At 40.9% G+C, this 16,614-nt stretch overlaps 1 protein-coding gene across 12 annotated transcripts in view; it reads left to right on the forward strand.

Annotated features, from left to right (window-relative positions):
- The window catches only part of WDR37 (WD repeat domain 37), a 77,333-nt gene that overhangs the window by 5,889 nt on the left and 54,830 nt on the right, over positions 1–16,614 (forward strand). For 10 of the 12 annotated variants that reach the window (XM_054436877.2, XM_054436875.2, XM_063669492.1 and 7 more), the window contains one exon: positions 12,333–12,510. In XM_054436877.2, the coding sequence (XP_054292852.1) occupies positions 12,373–12,510 (138 nt within the window). In that variant the 5' untranslated portion in view covers positions 12,333–12,372. Of the gene's footprint in view, positions 1–12,332; positions 12,511–14,573; positions 14,743–16,614 lie in introns of those variants that run through there. The other 2 variants (XM_054436881.2, XM_054436882.2) reach the window with 1 other exon arrangement.

Below are 16,614 nucleotides of genomic sequence, written 5' to 3' on the forward strand. Positions count from 1 at the left end.
CAGAAAGCTAAGTGTTCATTGATGCTGTTTAATATTACAGCATTTCTGTCGCCCAGGATAGGCCGCGGCATATCTCAGCTCACTACAGCCTCCACCTCCCAGGGTGGAGCAATTCTCGTGCCTCAGCCTCCGGGGTAGTTGGGAGGTGTGCACCATCATGCCCAGCTGATTTTTGTATTTTAGTAGAGATGGGGTTTCACCTTGTTGGCCAGGCTGGTCTTAAACTCCTGACCTCAGATGATCCGCCTGCCTGGGCCTCCCAAAAGGCTGGGATTACGGGCGTGAGCCACCATGCCTGGCCCAATATTACAGCATTTCTAAACATGAGGAATTTAGCTTGCTAACACAAAGTGTGTTTATGGGTTTCATTAATTAGTTGAATGTTTGGCCAGTGCCTGCCGTGTGTAGAGCACTGTGCTGCATCAAAGCTGTGTGCCTATTGTTTCTGACTGCTTACAAACAGTAGGGGTATATTACGTACATGGCAACATATACTAAGGGCAGGACAGACTGTAAATGAGTCAGGAGTTCAGAAGGAGAGTTTATTCTGTTAAATCCATGGTAGGATAAAGAGATTGAATTTTTAGAGGGGACTATTTATAGTTTCTTGAAAATAATGTTTTATTGAAAACCAGAAGGACATTTAATCTCCATAAGCCGCCTTTTTAATATGGTAATCTGTCCAATAATATTGGATAAATGTGAATATTTTGAAGGAAAATAATTACGTTTTGGAATCTCAGGTTTCTCTTTGCTTGTATTTAGGTAAAACAGTGCATAGAGGTTAAAGAAGCTTATATTTGGAGTGAAGAAGTTTGTTTTTTCTCTTTACAGTTCTATAATCAGTTTATTAGTGTTTAGTCTGTTAAATACAATCGGGCGCCACATAACAAATGATGTTTTGGTCAACAACAGACCTCATGTAAGATGGTGGTCCCATAAGATTGTAATACTCTATTTTTACTGTACCTTTCCTATGTGTAGATATGTTTAGATACACAAATAGATACCATTGTGTTACAGTTGCCTGCAGTATTTAGTACAGTAACATGCTGTGCAGGGTTGTAGGCTAGGAGCAGCAGGCTCGGCCATCTAGCCTAGGTGTGGAGTAGGCTGTGCACCTAGCTTTGTGTAAGTGTACTCTGTGATGTTCCCACAGTGATGAAATCACCTAACGATGCATCTCTCAGAACCTGTCCCCATCCTTAAGCGATGTATGACTGTGCTGAAAGGCTCTTAATTGGATTTGGGAACTCTGTCTCATAGGAATGTTATGAAGATTAGTGACTCTTTGTATTTATTGATCCATTTAAGCCTTACAGCAATTCTTTGTAGTAGCTCTTCAGCCTCTGGTAGATCTGCCAGTCCACCAACTTTCTTCCAGTATCTCTCCATTAATTCTTTCTGTTTTCACTTCCCTTCTTGTCTATTTTAGATTCCATGGTATACCATTTCAGTAGTTTTACAAACACCTGCCACTTCCTTGTCCCTCTTCCCATGATACCAACCTGAAAACCCCCTAAACTTGTTATTAAACATTTAAATAAGATTTATGCTACTACTGGTTGAGCATTCTAATCCAAAAATTCAAAATCCACAGTGCTCCAAAATCCAAAACTTTTTGAGTGCTAACATGACACAAGTAGAAATTTCCACACCTTGCCTTGTGACAGACAGGTTGTAGTCAAAATGTGGGTGTGCAACATAGTTTATTCAGGATCCCCTAGTGCAAAATAAAATTACCTTCAGGGGGCCTGCTGTGGTGGCTCAGGCCAGTAATCCCAGCACTTTGGGAGGCCGAGCTGGGCAGACCACTTGAGGCCAGGAGTTCGAAACCACCTCACCAACATGGCGAAACCCCGTTTCTCTTAAAAATAGAAATATTAGCTGGGCATGGTGTTGAGTGCCTGTAATTCCAGCTACTTGGGAGGCTGAGGCAGGAGAATTGCTTGAACCTGGGAAATGGAAGTTGCAGTGAACCGAGGTTAACGCCACTGCACTCTAGCCTGGGCTACCGTGGAGACTCCATCTCAAAAAAAAAAAAAAAAAATTACCTTCAGGCTACGTGCATGAGGTATACATGAAACATAAATGAACTTTGTGTTTTGCCTTGGGTCCCATCCTTAGGATATCTTATTACATATATGCGGATATTCCAAAATCTGAAAGCGTCTGAATTCTGAAACACTTCTGGTCTTGAGCTTTTTTTTTTTTTTTTTGGGCCAAGGACTGAGTTTCCATGGAGGATCTGGTGTGAAAGGAAGGAAGTGGTGATAGGACCAATACAGACGCTGGGAAAAAATGTGGAGGGTGTGAATACAGAGATGATAAGATTACTCCAGTATGAAAAAATCTGTATTTGGTGCCAAGTTCCAGGGAGGTGATTGTAGGAAATCCATACATTTGGTTGCAGTTGATCAGCAGAAAAAGATTGCCAGTGGTGTTGACTATTTTGTGAAGTGGCGAAGAAAGCAAGCTAAACCAAAGAGAACACCGTGTAACTTATGGAGAGGCTGGAATAGCCAGTGAGATAAAATCAGTGATCCAAAACTTATAATTTTGATGAGAAAGGAAAGGTGATATTGTAATCTCTGCATTTTTGGTAACCAACTTGTAGAATGTCTGGAATGCATCAGAATGTTTCTACAGATGAAGTTCTTAAGAGAGGGAAGGGAAACCCTTTGCTGGTTTTATTTACTTCATTTAACTGAAGATAGAGTCTCCCTTTTTCTCTGAGGCCATATCAGGACAGCTTTCACAGGCTTTTGGTGTGGTTTCTTTTTCTCCTTTACAAAACATACTCCATAAACTACAAAGTAACTGTTTTATGTTGTAAAGCAAGACTTCTCCTTTAAAAATAGGCCTACACATATGCAATTTCAGAATAAAAGATGATTCTTGGCTTTCTGCTTGCGGAAAGATGGAGACTTATTTTTCCTTATTCCTCCCACTAAGTACATCTAAAAACACTGGACATATATAAAACAAATGTGAGAGTGGGCCGGGCACAGTGGCTCATGCCTGTAATCCAAGCACTTTGGGAGCCTGAGGTGGGCAGATCACAAGGTCAGGAGTTCGAGACCACCCTGGTCAATATGGTGAAACCTTGTCTCCACTAAAAATACAATAATTAGCCAGATGTGCTGGTGGGCACCTGTAGTCCCAGCTACTTGGGAGGCTGAGGCAGGAGAATTGCTTGAACCCAGGAGGCGGAGGTTGCAGTAAGCCAAGATTGTGCCATTGCACTCCAGCCTGGGGAACAGAGCGAGACTGTGTTAAAAAAAAAAAAAAAAAAAAAGAGACTGAAAGATGGAGAAAAGAAAGTAGCCTTGCTTCGTACATTGGGACCACAGAAATGACACCAAACTTAGTTCTGTGAGTTTTCTTTTTGCCTCATGTATCCCATATATTGTGCTGGATAAGCTAGCAGCACAGGTATAAAAGGACTCAGACAAAACAAGGCCCAAGAAAAGCCTGCTCTCTGTGTCTGAAAGACCAGGAAGGGGGCAGCCTACAAATCAGAGAACTTTTCGACGGTAAGTACTTTCCTCCAGCTAAATATCACAGGAAACCCTGCAGCACCACCCTCATCCTGCTAATCAGAGAACTTTTTGACGGTAAGTACTTTCCTCCAGCTAAATATCTCAGGAAACCCTGCAGCACCACCCTCACCCTACTAATCAGAGGCTGGGCAGGTACTTCAGATTCCCACTCATGACAAGCCGGGATGAGATGCTCCTCTCTGCAGGGTTGCTGTCAGAGAACGTTGACTGAGGAGTTGGGGTTTTACATCTGCTGGGTGGTGACAGAGCACAACCTCCGTTCTGCTAGAGTATCGTAAGAGGGACCTTGCAAAACTCAGGAACTTTACTGCTGCCCTGTGGTCATGAGGCTACCCCTCCATGGTGTGGGGGAGACTGTATAGGGAACAGCAGGGAGGCAGCCCTGATTCAGCCTTGGTGGTGGGAGTGGAGGTTTGGGAGGAGGCTGAACTTTCCTTCTCATGCAGGGGTCCGTGGAGGCTGAGTGGGAATCTCAACTTCCACCTCACCGTCCACATCCACCTGGCAGAGGCCTGCTCTAACAGAAGACTTACATCAGATCCTGAGTCTGATGTCAGGGTTTCAATGGAAAGTCACTCATAGGAAAATCTCAGCCGCAGTAAGAAAAGACCACTGATGCCAATGTAGAGATGACACAGACTTTAGAATTATTTGACAAGGACCTTAAAGCAGCGATTGTAAAAATGCTTCAATAACCAATTAACATTCAAGACAAATGACAAATAGCCTCAGGAAGAAAATACAGGATGTAAAAAAGAAACACAAAATTTTAAAAGTGAAAAATAGAATACGTGAAATAAATTCAGTGGATGGCTCAGCAGCAGAAAGGAGAGGACAGACAAAAGAAGCTGTCAATTTGAAGATAGAACAATAGAAGTTACCCAATCTGAACAACAGAGAGAAAATAGACTGGAAAAAAAGTGAGCAGAGCCTCAGGGGCCCGTGGGACTTCAACAGAAGATGCAACATCTGTGTCATCAGAGGTCTAGTGAGAGAAGGACGGGGTGGGGGGAAAACGTGTCTGAAGAAATCACTGCTGTATGTTTGCTAAACTTGGCAAGCCATACACCTTCAGACTTAAGAAGCAGTGTAAACCCAGAGAAGATAAACACAAAGATGCTAAGACACATCCAGGCAAACTTCTGAAAACTGGAGACAGAAGAGTAGTAAGAGATACCACTTGACTTGTAGTGGGAAACAATTTGAGTGACAATGGATCTTTGTTTTTTTTTTTTTTGAGATACAGTCTTGCTCTGTCACCCAGGATGGAGTGCAGTGGTGCGATCTCGGCTCACTACAACCTCTGCCTCCCAGGTTCAAGCAGTTCTCCTGCCCTAGCCTCCCAAGTAGCTGGGATTACAGGCATGCCACATCACGCCTGGCTAATTTTGTGTTTTTAGTAGAGACGGGGTTTCACCATGTTAGCCAGGCTGGTCTTGAACTCCTGACCTCAGGTGATCTGTCTGCCTCGGCCTCCCTCACGCTTGCTGGGATTACAGTCGTGAGCCACAGTGCCTGGCCTGACAGTGGATCTTATCAGAAATTGTGGAGGGCATAAGGAAGTGGCAGGACATTTTTTTCAGGTGCTGAAGGAAAAGGACTATCAACTCAGAATTTTATATCAAGTGAAAACTTCCTTCACATGATTTATCTCCAGCTGACCTACTCTATGAAAATAACAAATAAAGGAAATTCTCCAAACAGAAAGGAAACAATAAAAGAAATGTGGGAACATCAGGAGGGAAGAACAAACAATGGACAGCAAAAATATCGGTCGATTCAGTATTCGTTTATTTTCTAAATTGTGTTTGGAATTTGAAGCATAACTGTGGTGTGGTTCTAAGTGTATGTGGAGGAAATATTTATGATTACGTTATAAATGGGGAAAGGTAAAGAAGCATAGAGGAAAGTAAGATTTGTATACTTTATGTGAACTGGTAAGATGTTGATAATCAGTAGACTACAATAAGCTGTAAATGTATAATGTAAAACCTAGAGCTACCACTAAAAAGTTATACAAAACAGGCAAACTCAGAAATACTGTAGGTAAATAAATATGAAATTATAAAAAATGTTTACCCCACAAGAAGGCAAAAAAGAGAATAGAGGGCGAGAGAATGATTGATACACCATGACCAAGTGCAGTTTATTTTGTGGCTACAAGGTTGGATCAATATTTGAAAGTCATCAGTGTAATTGGTCCTGTCGGTAGGTCAAAGAAAAAAAGCTACTCGGAAAAAAACATGATAGAATTCAGCATTCACTCGTGAAAGAAACTCAGAAAATGAATGATAGAGGGAAACATTTTCAACTTGATAAACAGCATCTACAAAAAAATCTACAGCTGGCATCAAACTTAATGGTTAAACAGTATTTTCGCCTGAATATTCAGGGCAAAGCAAGGGTGTTTGCTGTCACTATAGTAATTTAAGATAGTACTGGAATTTCTAGCCAAATCAGTAAGGTAGTAAAAGGAAATAGAAGGCTTACAAACCACAAAGGAAGAAATAATACTGTCCTTTTTTTTTTTTTTAGATGACTTAATAGTTGACATAGAAAATCCCAAGGAATCCACAAAAAATCTTGAACTTTAGGTTCAGCAAGAATGTACACATTTAATACATAAAATCCAGTTGTATTTATACTAACAATTAACATGTGGAAACCAAAATAAAAGTACAGTATCATTTAAACTTACACAAAAAATAAAAAGAGAGGTGTTAGTCTAAAATGGAGAAAAGATATGTAGGACTTTTTTTTTTTTTTTTTTTTTTGAGACGGAGTCTCCCTCTGTCACCCAGGCTGGAGTGCAGTGGCGCGATCTCGGCTCACTGCAACCTCCGCCTCCCAGGTTCATGCCATTCTCCTGCCTCAGCCTCCCGAGTATCTGGGAGTACAGGTGCTTGCCACCACGCCCTGCTAATTTTTTGTATTTTTTAGTAGAGACGGAATTTCACCGTGTTAGCCAGGATGGTCTCGATCTCCTGACCTTGTGATCCGCCCACCTTGGCCTCCCAAAGTGCTAGGATTACAGGTGTGAGCCACCGCGTCCAGCCCGATACTAGGACTTTTATGCAGAGAAAACCTTGACATGGAGGAAAGTAAGATCTAAATAAATACTGTATTCATAGATTAAAAGACTCAACATAATATACCATTTCTCCCCAGATTGATGTACAGATTTAACACAGTTCCTATCAAGATCCCAGCAAGATTTTTGTAGATATGTAAAAGATTATTCAAAAATGTAAAAGGAAGGACAAAGGACTAGAATAGCTAAAACAAAATGGAGAAAGATTTAATAGGAATCACTGTAACTGATTTTAAGACTTATACAGAACAATAATAGAAACTGCTTGTATTAGTCCATTTTCACGCTGTTCATAAAGACATACCTGAGATTGGGCAATTTACAAAGGAAAGAGGTTTATTGAACTTACAGTTCCACATGGTTGGGGAGGCCTCACAATCATGGCAGAAGGCAAGGAGGAGCAAGTCATCCTACGTGGATGGCGGCAGGCAGAGAGGGAGAGCTTGAGCAGGAAAACTCCCCCTTATAGAACCATCAGATCTCGTGAGACTTAATATCACGAGAACAGCACGGGAAAGACCTGCCCCTCAATGATTCAATTACCTCCCGCTGGGTCCTTCCCACAACACATGGGAATTCAAGATGAGATTTAGCTGGGGACATAGCCAAACCATATCACTGCAGTTGGTGGAAGGATAAATATGTAGATCAGTGGAACAGAATAGAGAACCAAGAAATAACCTCACACAAGTACAGTGAGTTGATTTTTTGACAAAAGTCCAAAGCAGTTCAATCTAGGATGGATCATCTTCAACAAATGGGGCTGGGATAATTGGATACACAGGTGAAAACAAACAACAAAAAAACCTTGACTTAAATTTTACATCTTATAAAAAGGTCAGTACCATATAGGTAATAAATTTAGATGTGAAACAGAAAACTATTAAAAAATTCAGAAGAAAACAGGAGAAAATTTTTGGCCCCTAGGGATTCATGAAAAGTACTTGTCATGACTTTAAAAGTGTGATGCATAGAAAAATATTATCAAAATTAAAGAAGTGTTGCATTGTGAAAAACTCTTAGAATGAAAAGCAACAGATTGGGAGAAATGATTTGCAGCTTAACCTATGTGACATATAATTCATACTATAGAGTATACAAAGAGCTCTTAAATCTCAACAGTAAAAACCCGAACAATACCATTAGAAAATGGGCGTGAAGAGACACCTCACTGAAGAGGATATGTGGATGACAAGTACATGAAAAGATAGTGTCACTAGCCATCAGGGAAATGCAAATTAAGACCACAGTGAGATATTACACACCTAACGGAACAGCTAAATAGAAAAATAGTGACAAAGGGATGCCTGCACTTGCAGGTTTACACAGCACGGTTCACAATAGCAAAGGTATGCAGTCAACCTAAGTGCCCGTTGACGGATGACTAGATAAAGAATATGTGGTGCGCAGACACACACTCTGCAATACCATTCAGCCATAAGAAGAATGAAATCATGCCATTCGCAGCAACATGGATAGAACCAGAGGCCATTATTTTAAGTGAAATAAACCAGGCACAAAAAGTCATGTCTCATGTTCTCACTTACATGTGAGAGCTAAAAAATGTAAACACATGGAGGTAAACAGTGGAAAAATAGATAATAGAGACCGGGAAGGGTGTGAGTCAGGGGCAGAGGGAGGATGAGAAGAGAGTTAAAAGGTACAAACATGCAGTATGATAGAAGGAATACATTCAGTATTTGACAGCAGAGTAGGGTGACTATCCTTAAGAAAACAGTATTTTAGGCTGGGCGCGGTGGCTCACGCCCGTAATCCCAACACTTTGGGAGGCCATAGCGGGTGGATCATGAGGTCAGGAGATCGAGACCATCCTGGTTAACACGGTGAAACCCCGTCTCTACTAAAAATACAAAAAATTAGCTGGGCGTGGTGGTGGGCGCCTGTAGTCCCAGCTACTCTGGAGGCTGAGGCAGGAGAATGGCATGAACCCGGGAGGCGGAGGTTGCAGTGAGCCGAGATTGCGCCACTGCATTCCAGCCTGGGCGACAGAGCGAGACTCTGTCTCAAAAAAAAAAAAAAGAAAAGTGTTTTACTGGGGTGGTAGACACCCTAAATAGCCTGTCTTGATGACTATGTGTTGTGTACCTGGTGCAAAGTTTCTCATGTATGACATAAATTTTCATAAAATGTAGTGACAATACCAAGTACTGGGGTGAGGATGTGGATAACTGAATCTCTCATGTGTTGCTGATGGGAATGTAGAATGAAACAGCCACCCTGGAAAATACTGATAGTTTGACACTCTTAGACAAAAACCACAAAAACTAAACATGATTAAATATAAGCAATTCTGTTTCCAGGTATACCCAAGAGAAATAAAAGTATACACATACAAGAAATTTGCACATTAACCTTCATAATAACCTAAAATATGGAAACAACTAAATGTCTATCAGTTGTATTTGGCAATAAAAGGGAATACATTACCACTATGCTACAACGTAGATGGACTTTGAAATCATTGTGCTAAGTGAAAGAAGCCAGTTGTCATAGACCAGCGCGTGTATTGTATGATTCCATTTTTATGAAATGGCCAGAACAGGCAGATTCATATGGAGAGAAAGTAAATTAGTGGTGCCTAGCGCTAGCTGGGAAGTGGGTGAGAGAAATGAGGAGTGAGGGCAAATAGGTGCGGGGTTTCTTTTTGGGGTGATAAAAATGTATGGTGATTGTGGTAATGATTGCATAACTTCCCGAGTATACTGAGAGTCATTGAATTGTTCACTTTAAACAGGTGTCTTACATGGTGTGTGAATCATATATCAAGATTTCTTTTAAAGCTAAATATACATTTACCCTGTGACTGAGCAGCCTTATCCTTGGGCTGTTTATCCAAAAGAAATGAGAACTTAGATTCACATAAAACCCTGTATATTATTGTTCATGGCAACTTTATTAGTAATAGTAAAAAAATGGAAAGAATATATATATATATATATATATTTTTTTTTTGCAGCAAGTGAATGGTTAAACAAATGGTTAAATGTCCATACTGTGGACACTAGCTAGTAATAAAAAGGAAGAAACTGTTGATACATGCAGAAAATTGGTTGGATCGTAACCATTAAATTGAGTGGAAAAAAGAATCTCAAAAAGGGTGCCTGCTCTTTGATCATATTTACATAACATTCTCAAAATGACACACTTGTAGAGATGGTTACAGATTAATGGTTATCAGGAGTTGAGGGATGGTGCCAAGGAGTTGGGGTAACTAATGGGTAGTGTGGGTGATCTGTATGGTTAGGGGAGTGTTTTGTATCTTGAACATGTGGCACCTAAAGGAATTTATATATGTAACAGCGTGACAACTATACACACATTATACTAATGTTAGTTTGTTGGTTTAGTGAAATTAACAAACTAACAAATTAACAAATTGTACTGTAATGATGTAAGATGTAACCACTGGGGAAATATGGACCATCTTTGCAACTTCCTGTGAATCTGCAGTTATTTCAAAATAAAAAGTTGAGGCCAGGCACAATAGCTCACATCTGTAATCCTAGCACTTTGGGAGACTGAGGTGGGTGGATCACCTGAGGTCAAGAGTTCGAGACCAACCTGGTCAACATGGCGAAACCCTGTCTCTACTAAAAATACAAAAATTAGCTGGGCATGGTGGTGCATGCCTGTAGTCCCAGTTACTCGGGAGGCTGAGACATGAGATTCTTGCTTGAACTTGGGGGATGGAGGTTGCAGTGAGCTGAGATGGTGCCACTCCACTCCAGCCTGGGAGACAGAGCAAGACTCCATCTCAAAAAAAAATAAAAAATAAAAAAATAAAAAAAGTGGGAACTTCATAAGTCACACGACTGTTTTGGTTGAGAATTAAGTTAAAGCTTTTAAAATCTGTCCTAAATAATAGGCAAACTGTCTTCCAGGTTTCTGACATTTTTGGGTTATGCTTGGCTTTTAAAAAAGTTTTAATAACAAAATTTATATATGAGAGTTCTGCATAGTATGTAAGAAACAGGAAACAAAGCTAAACTGTATATACTCACATTCATATTTAGAAAGATATTTAGAAGAGATATTTAGAAAAATGCTATGACTTCCTTGAATTCTAAGGTTAAATATGTTGATTTCTACTGTTTTATTTATAATATTAAAAATAAATGAAGTGAATTTTTATAAGTGACAATATTTTCTCTTAGAAAAATATTTTCAGCCTTGGTATTTAGGATTACAATTAGAATGCTTAATAAACTGAATAGGAAAGATCTTGTTTATGTTATTAATAACCTTTATGGTAGACACTCTAAATTTTTTGTGAATACATTTCATCTCTGTTAAGAATACTGTCTTTTATGTGTAGATAAACTTATTTTTCAAAACAGCCTGACTTGTTTAAAAAGAAGGGAACGCTAGTGATTTTAAAATATTGTAGAAAAGGAATCATTTTATAACAAAGTAAGGAGGTGTTAGGGCTATTGAGTAAGTGAGAGCCGTTCGGAAGGAAAGGAGTAGCATTTCAGGGATGTGTGTCTGCACCTGGTAATGTCTGAGGAGCTGATAATGAAGAGGGCTGGGCACACCAGAAATAAGGTCTTGCCTTGAGGCACAGGCTATTGCTGTTGCGTAAGTCACCATTGTAACTGTCTACTTGGAATTTAGATGTTTACATAGTCGTTCCGTGTATTTTAAAGGTCAGCGTGTTTTTCTGTTATGCTGATATATTCACAGAACCATCCCCTACTCTTGGGACTTGGGCCAGTCTTTTCTCTAAATGAAGATGATGGAGGCATGTTGGCTTCTGGGAGGTCGTGGGCGTGTCCTGCTTTGCCTTTGACTGCATTTGGGCAGGCATTCTGGGACAGTGGGGAGCTGAGCTGGCCTGACGATAGGATTGTGTTCATGGGAGGAGGGATCAGTAATAGCAAAACGTCAACAGGTCATGTTCCAAATAGCAAAATCTGTAGTCGAAGAAAGAAGACATGTGTGTAAATATATTACCTAAGATTGTAGTAAGTAATGTAGTGATATAATTGGGAGGAAGGATGGATAATAACAGGAAATGAGTAGAAAATGCCCAAAGTGGGTAAATCATAATGTTTAAATTAGAGATTTGAATAACTTAATCACTTGTGGTTAGTTTGAATTGAGATATGCTGTAAATATACACGCTGAATTTCAAAGAGGTAATCATAAAATATCCCATTGTTTTTTATGTTGACTATAAAACATTTTAAATGTATTGGGTTAAGTAAATCATTAAAAGTAATTTCATATGCTTTTATTTTTAAAAATGTGGACACTGGAAAATTTACGTCCATGACTTGTATTATATTCCTGTTGGACAGCATGAGTCTAGAATCTGTAATCTAGAATATGCAATTAACATTGGTTCCCTCGGGGGAGTAGACTGTGCCTGGGGAACGTTGGGTTAAGGGAGAGCTATTTTTTTTTTAAAATTTTAAACCTCTTTTTTGCCATTTGATACTTAAGATGTTAATGAAATTTGATAAAGAAATTACTTTTTAAATAAAGGCTGTGGTCCCTACCTTAAAACATCTTAATTTGTCATATTCCAAATTATATAGTTAATGTTAACCATAGTAAGGAAGCTTGTAATTAAAAGTCATCATTATCTTGTTCACTGTTTTTCTTTTGTTTCAACTCGCTGTATCAGAAACACTGTTTTTTCTTGCTGTTTTTAGCTTATTGCAGGAGTGACCAGGACACTACCTCCTAGAAGTAATGCCCACAGAAAGCGCAAGTTGTTCGACTGCTCGCCAAACAAAACAGAAGCGCAAATCCCATAGCCTTTCTATACGAAGAACTAACAGCTCGGAGCAGGAGAGGACGGGACTGCCAAGAGACATGTTAGAAGGACAAGTAAGCTACGATTGATCAGGGCCTTATTGGTTGATTTATTTTTGAGACAGAGTTTCGCTCTTGTTTCCCTGGCTGGAGTGCAATGGCGCGATCTCCGCTCACCACAACCTCCGCCTCCTGAGTGGAAGCGATTCTCCTGCCTCAGCCTACTGAGTAGCTGGGATTACAGGCATGCGCCACCATGCCCGGCTGATTTTGTATTTTTAGTAGAGACGGGGTTTCACCATGTTGGTCAGGCTGGTCTCCAACTCCTAACCCCAGGTGATCCACCCGCCTTGGCCTCCCAAAGTGTTAGGATTACAGGCGTGAGCCACCGGGCCTGGGATCAAGGCCTTATTTTAAAGATGGTGATTGTGTCTGTAATGTTATAAAAGTAGCCAAATATATAAAGGTCTCGAAAGTAGAAAATAAGGGTTGAGTTACTAAAAAAAGATCACCCCTCCCAAACACCCCCAAAATAAACTCATTAAAACTTCTATCAAATACAACAGCATACACAGATGGGTTAGCATATGTATACTAAGTAATAACATATCAAAGTAGGTATGAGAGTTTGGATTAGTTTTATTCTTCGTACAGGCTTGTGGACAGTACAATTCTGGGTTTTCTGTCTCTAATAGTCTCAAGAAAAGAAGAGTATCATATCCTTTTAATGATCTCTTTCTGTTCTCTGAAGAGTTTTTGGAATCAGATCTTTTAGTGACTTTGCCTAGGTTTATCCTTGTCTGCTGCAGTGAGTGTGTCATCCTTGGATTAAAATGAACTAATTATTTTTGATAAAGATAAGTTTTGCTTATACTTTCTCTAGTTCGTTTGTAGCTGATGAAATTCTGTCAGAATTTTTAAAGAGTATTGTGAAGCCTAGACGCAGTATATTTATATTAAAATAAGCTCTAGATATACCTAATATATGGTTATATATGTATATAACTATATATAAACTTAAAACCATTCCTTCACAATTAGAGCAAATTCATCAGCCATAATGCTGTAGGAATATAAAGCTTAAACCTGAGAAATTGGCTTCTGTGAATATTGGATCTTGTTAGGACCATGTGGGTAACTTTATGCCAGGACTTCGAGGCCGGGACCTCTACACTGAGTACAACAGTGTGAACCCAGAACCTGACATGACTGTTGCCACGAAGAGGATCTTCACCTCAAATTAGATGATTATGCATTGAATAAATAAACCAATACCTGGTTCTAATTTCTATAAAAAGTGATTATATTTTAACTTAGTGTTCAAAAAAATTACAAAAATAGCTTTGGTATTCTTAGTGTATTACTTTGCTAGGACTCCCATAACATAATGTCACAGACTGGGTAGCTTAACAGACTGGGCAGCTTAAACAACAGACATTTATTTTCTCATGATCCTTCCAGGCAGCTGGAAGTCCTAGATCAAGGTGTGAGCAGGGCTGGTTCCTCCTGAGGCCTCTGTGGCTCGCCGACACCATCTTCTCCCTGTGTCCTCACAGAGTTGTCCCTCTCTGCGTGTCTTGTCCTAGTCTCTTCTTACGAGGACCCCTGTCGTACTGGAGGGCCCTCCTTTATGACCTCATTTTACTCTCACCACCTCTTTCAGGGCCCTGCTTCCAAACAGTCGCATGCTGAGGTCCTGAGCCTGTGGACTTCAGCATGGGACTTCTAGGGGACTCTGTTCAACACAGCACTTAGGAGACAGCAGAGCTATGTGGCAGGACTCCTGTGATGGGGGCAGTGTCTGTATCTGTATCTGCTGTCTGATGTGGGAACCACCAGTCACATGTGGCTGCTGAGCACTTGAAATGTAGCCAGTGTCCTGGGACATGAAATTTTAATTTTTAAAACTTTTAATTACATTGAAATTTACATAGTCAGATGTGGCAAGTGGCTACCCTATTGGACAGTGTGAGTAAGCAGTCAAAGATAGGTTTTCCTAATTTGTAGGTTCACGTACATCTCTAGCAGTGGAAACCCTGCAGCCTCCCCTGCTGGCATATTCTAGAGTTGTCTCCTGCCTGGGGTGAATGTGTTCTCTGGGCCGTGAATGCCCATTTTCCTTTGTGACACAGCACAGGCGGTGACCGCATCTCATGGTAACCCTCACGAAGGTAGCTCAGAGGTCTCCAAGCCGCACGGCCTCGTCCTCTGCACCACCTTCGGCCTGTGTCTCCCACGCTCGCTCCCTATACGGAGCTCATTTGTTCAATGAGCAGTGATTTGGAGTGGGACCAGTCAGCGTGTTCTGTAAGTGGCCCGCATGAGGTGCTCTGCCTTCCCCCTGCCGTGGGCGGGAGAGAGCTGTGGTGTCTGCTGCACGCGTTTGGCATGGTAGGTGTGAGGGAGGCGGTCTCAGAACAGGAAGGTGGTGATTAAGGTAGGAGTGGCCTCGTTCTAGACAGTGTAGAGTGACGCCCTTTCAGTTGTTGAGGAGCAGCAATATAGAAGAGAGGGCAGATGAGTCTGAGGCAGACATCGTATTAGGTTTAACTTTATACGTCTCAGATTTGCCAGTCTGAAGTAGTTTAGAAAGCCAGGTTCGTGCAGGCGCGGGAGGTCTGTCATTGCCGAGAACTGCGACGTCCACGTGCACACAGTGCTGGCTGCGGCCTGAAGAGCTGGCTGCTTCCTGCACGTGCGTGCCGCAGCTTTCAGGTGTGTGTTGGTGTCGATGTGATGAAACAAATTCATTTAAAAGCTTTGCTGAGTCATAGCAGTAGTGTCTTGAGTTTTCTCAAGTGGTACCAAAAGTTCAACAACTCGTTTGAGAGTCTGTGAAATTGAATGGCACAGAAAGGGAGAACTGATGGAAAAGGCTGAAAGTCATTTTGTAAGCGTGCTCTTCCTGGGCTCAAGTTGCCCTCTAGTGGGACAAGTCCTCATTTCTCTGTGCATTTGGTTTCTTGATTATAAAGTGAGGTTAATGCTGACTTCTCAGCTTTCTTTTCCATAGCAATTCCTTTTTTTTAAAAAAATTATACTTTAAGTTCTGGGGTACATGTGCAGAACGAGCAGGTTTGTTACGTAGGTATACATGTGCCATGGTGGTTTGCTGCACCCATCAACCTGTCACCTACATAAGGCATTTCTCCTAATGCTGTCCTTCCCCCAGCCCCCCAACGCCCCGACAGGCCCGGTGTGTGATGTTCCCCTCCCTGTGTCCATGTGTTAGCAATTACTTTTATATTAATATGCACTTAATATTCAAGTATATATGACATGATGTAATTAGTTGCTGAACAATAAGAGCCTTAAAACATGACGGGTATAGATGAGTAGGAACTGATTCTGTAGGAGGAGATTGGCCTCGTGTAGGAGTCAGAAGGGCTTCCGAGGAGGTGATGCTTGTGGGGAGGGATGTTCACAGAGAGGGAATGGGGCGTGCAGAGGCCATAGGGCAGGGAAAATACTAATAGTGATTCTCAGTTCAGTGCAAGCTTATGTTTTGTAGTTATTGGAACTTCTTTTTTTTTTTTTTTTTTTTTTGAGACAGTCTCACTCCGTTGTCCAGGCTAGAGTGCAGTAGTGGTCTTGGCTCACTGCAACCTCTACCTCCTGGGTTCTAGCGATTCTCATGCCTCAGCCTCCCAAATAGCTGGGATTACAGGTGCCCGCCACCACTCCTGGTTAATTTTTGTATTTTTAGTAGAGACGGAGTTTAACCATGTTGGCCAGGCTGGTCTTGAACTCCTGACTTCAGGTGATCTGCCCACCTTGGCCTCCCAAAGTGCTGGGATTACAGGCGTGAGCCACCGTGCCTGGCTGGGACGTCCTTTTTGATGGCCTAGTTTTAATTTTTATAGTTACATTTTCCTTTCTTTTTTTTTTCATGTTCTTCATTGGTTTTAGAAGGATGTTTAGAGGCTATAGTACCAATTCAGTAGATTCAGTATTTAATGTAGTATATATATGTGTGTGTGTGTGTAGTTTGTAACATTTTTGTGAGAAATCTGTGATAACTGTAAAACTCACATTGCTAAAATGCTGTCATTTTTCCCTAAAATTTCTGTCTTTTAAGTTAATCTCAGAATCTGAATAAATATAATGCATCTTTTTTAAAAGTTTACAACTCAGCCAGGCGCGGTGGCTCACACCTGTAATCCTAGAGCTTTGGGAGGC

The sequence above is a fragment of the Pongo pygmaeus genome, chromosome 8, assembly GCF_028885625.2.
Source record: "Pongo pygmaeus isolate AG05252 chromosome 8, NHGRI_mPonPyg2-v2.0_pri, whole genome shotgun sequence".
Taxonomy (NCBI): Eukaryota; Metazoa; Chordata; class Mammalia; order Primates; family Hominidae; genus Pongo; species Pongo pygmaeus.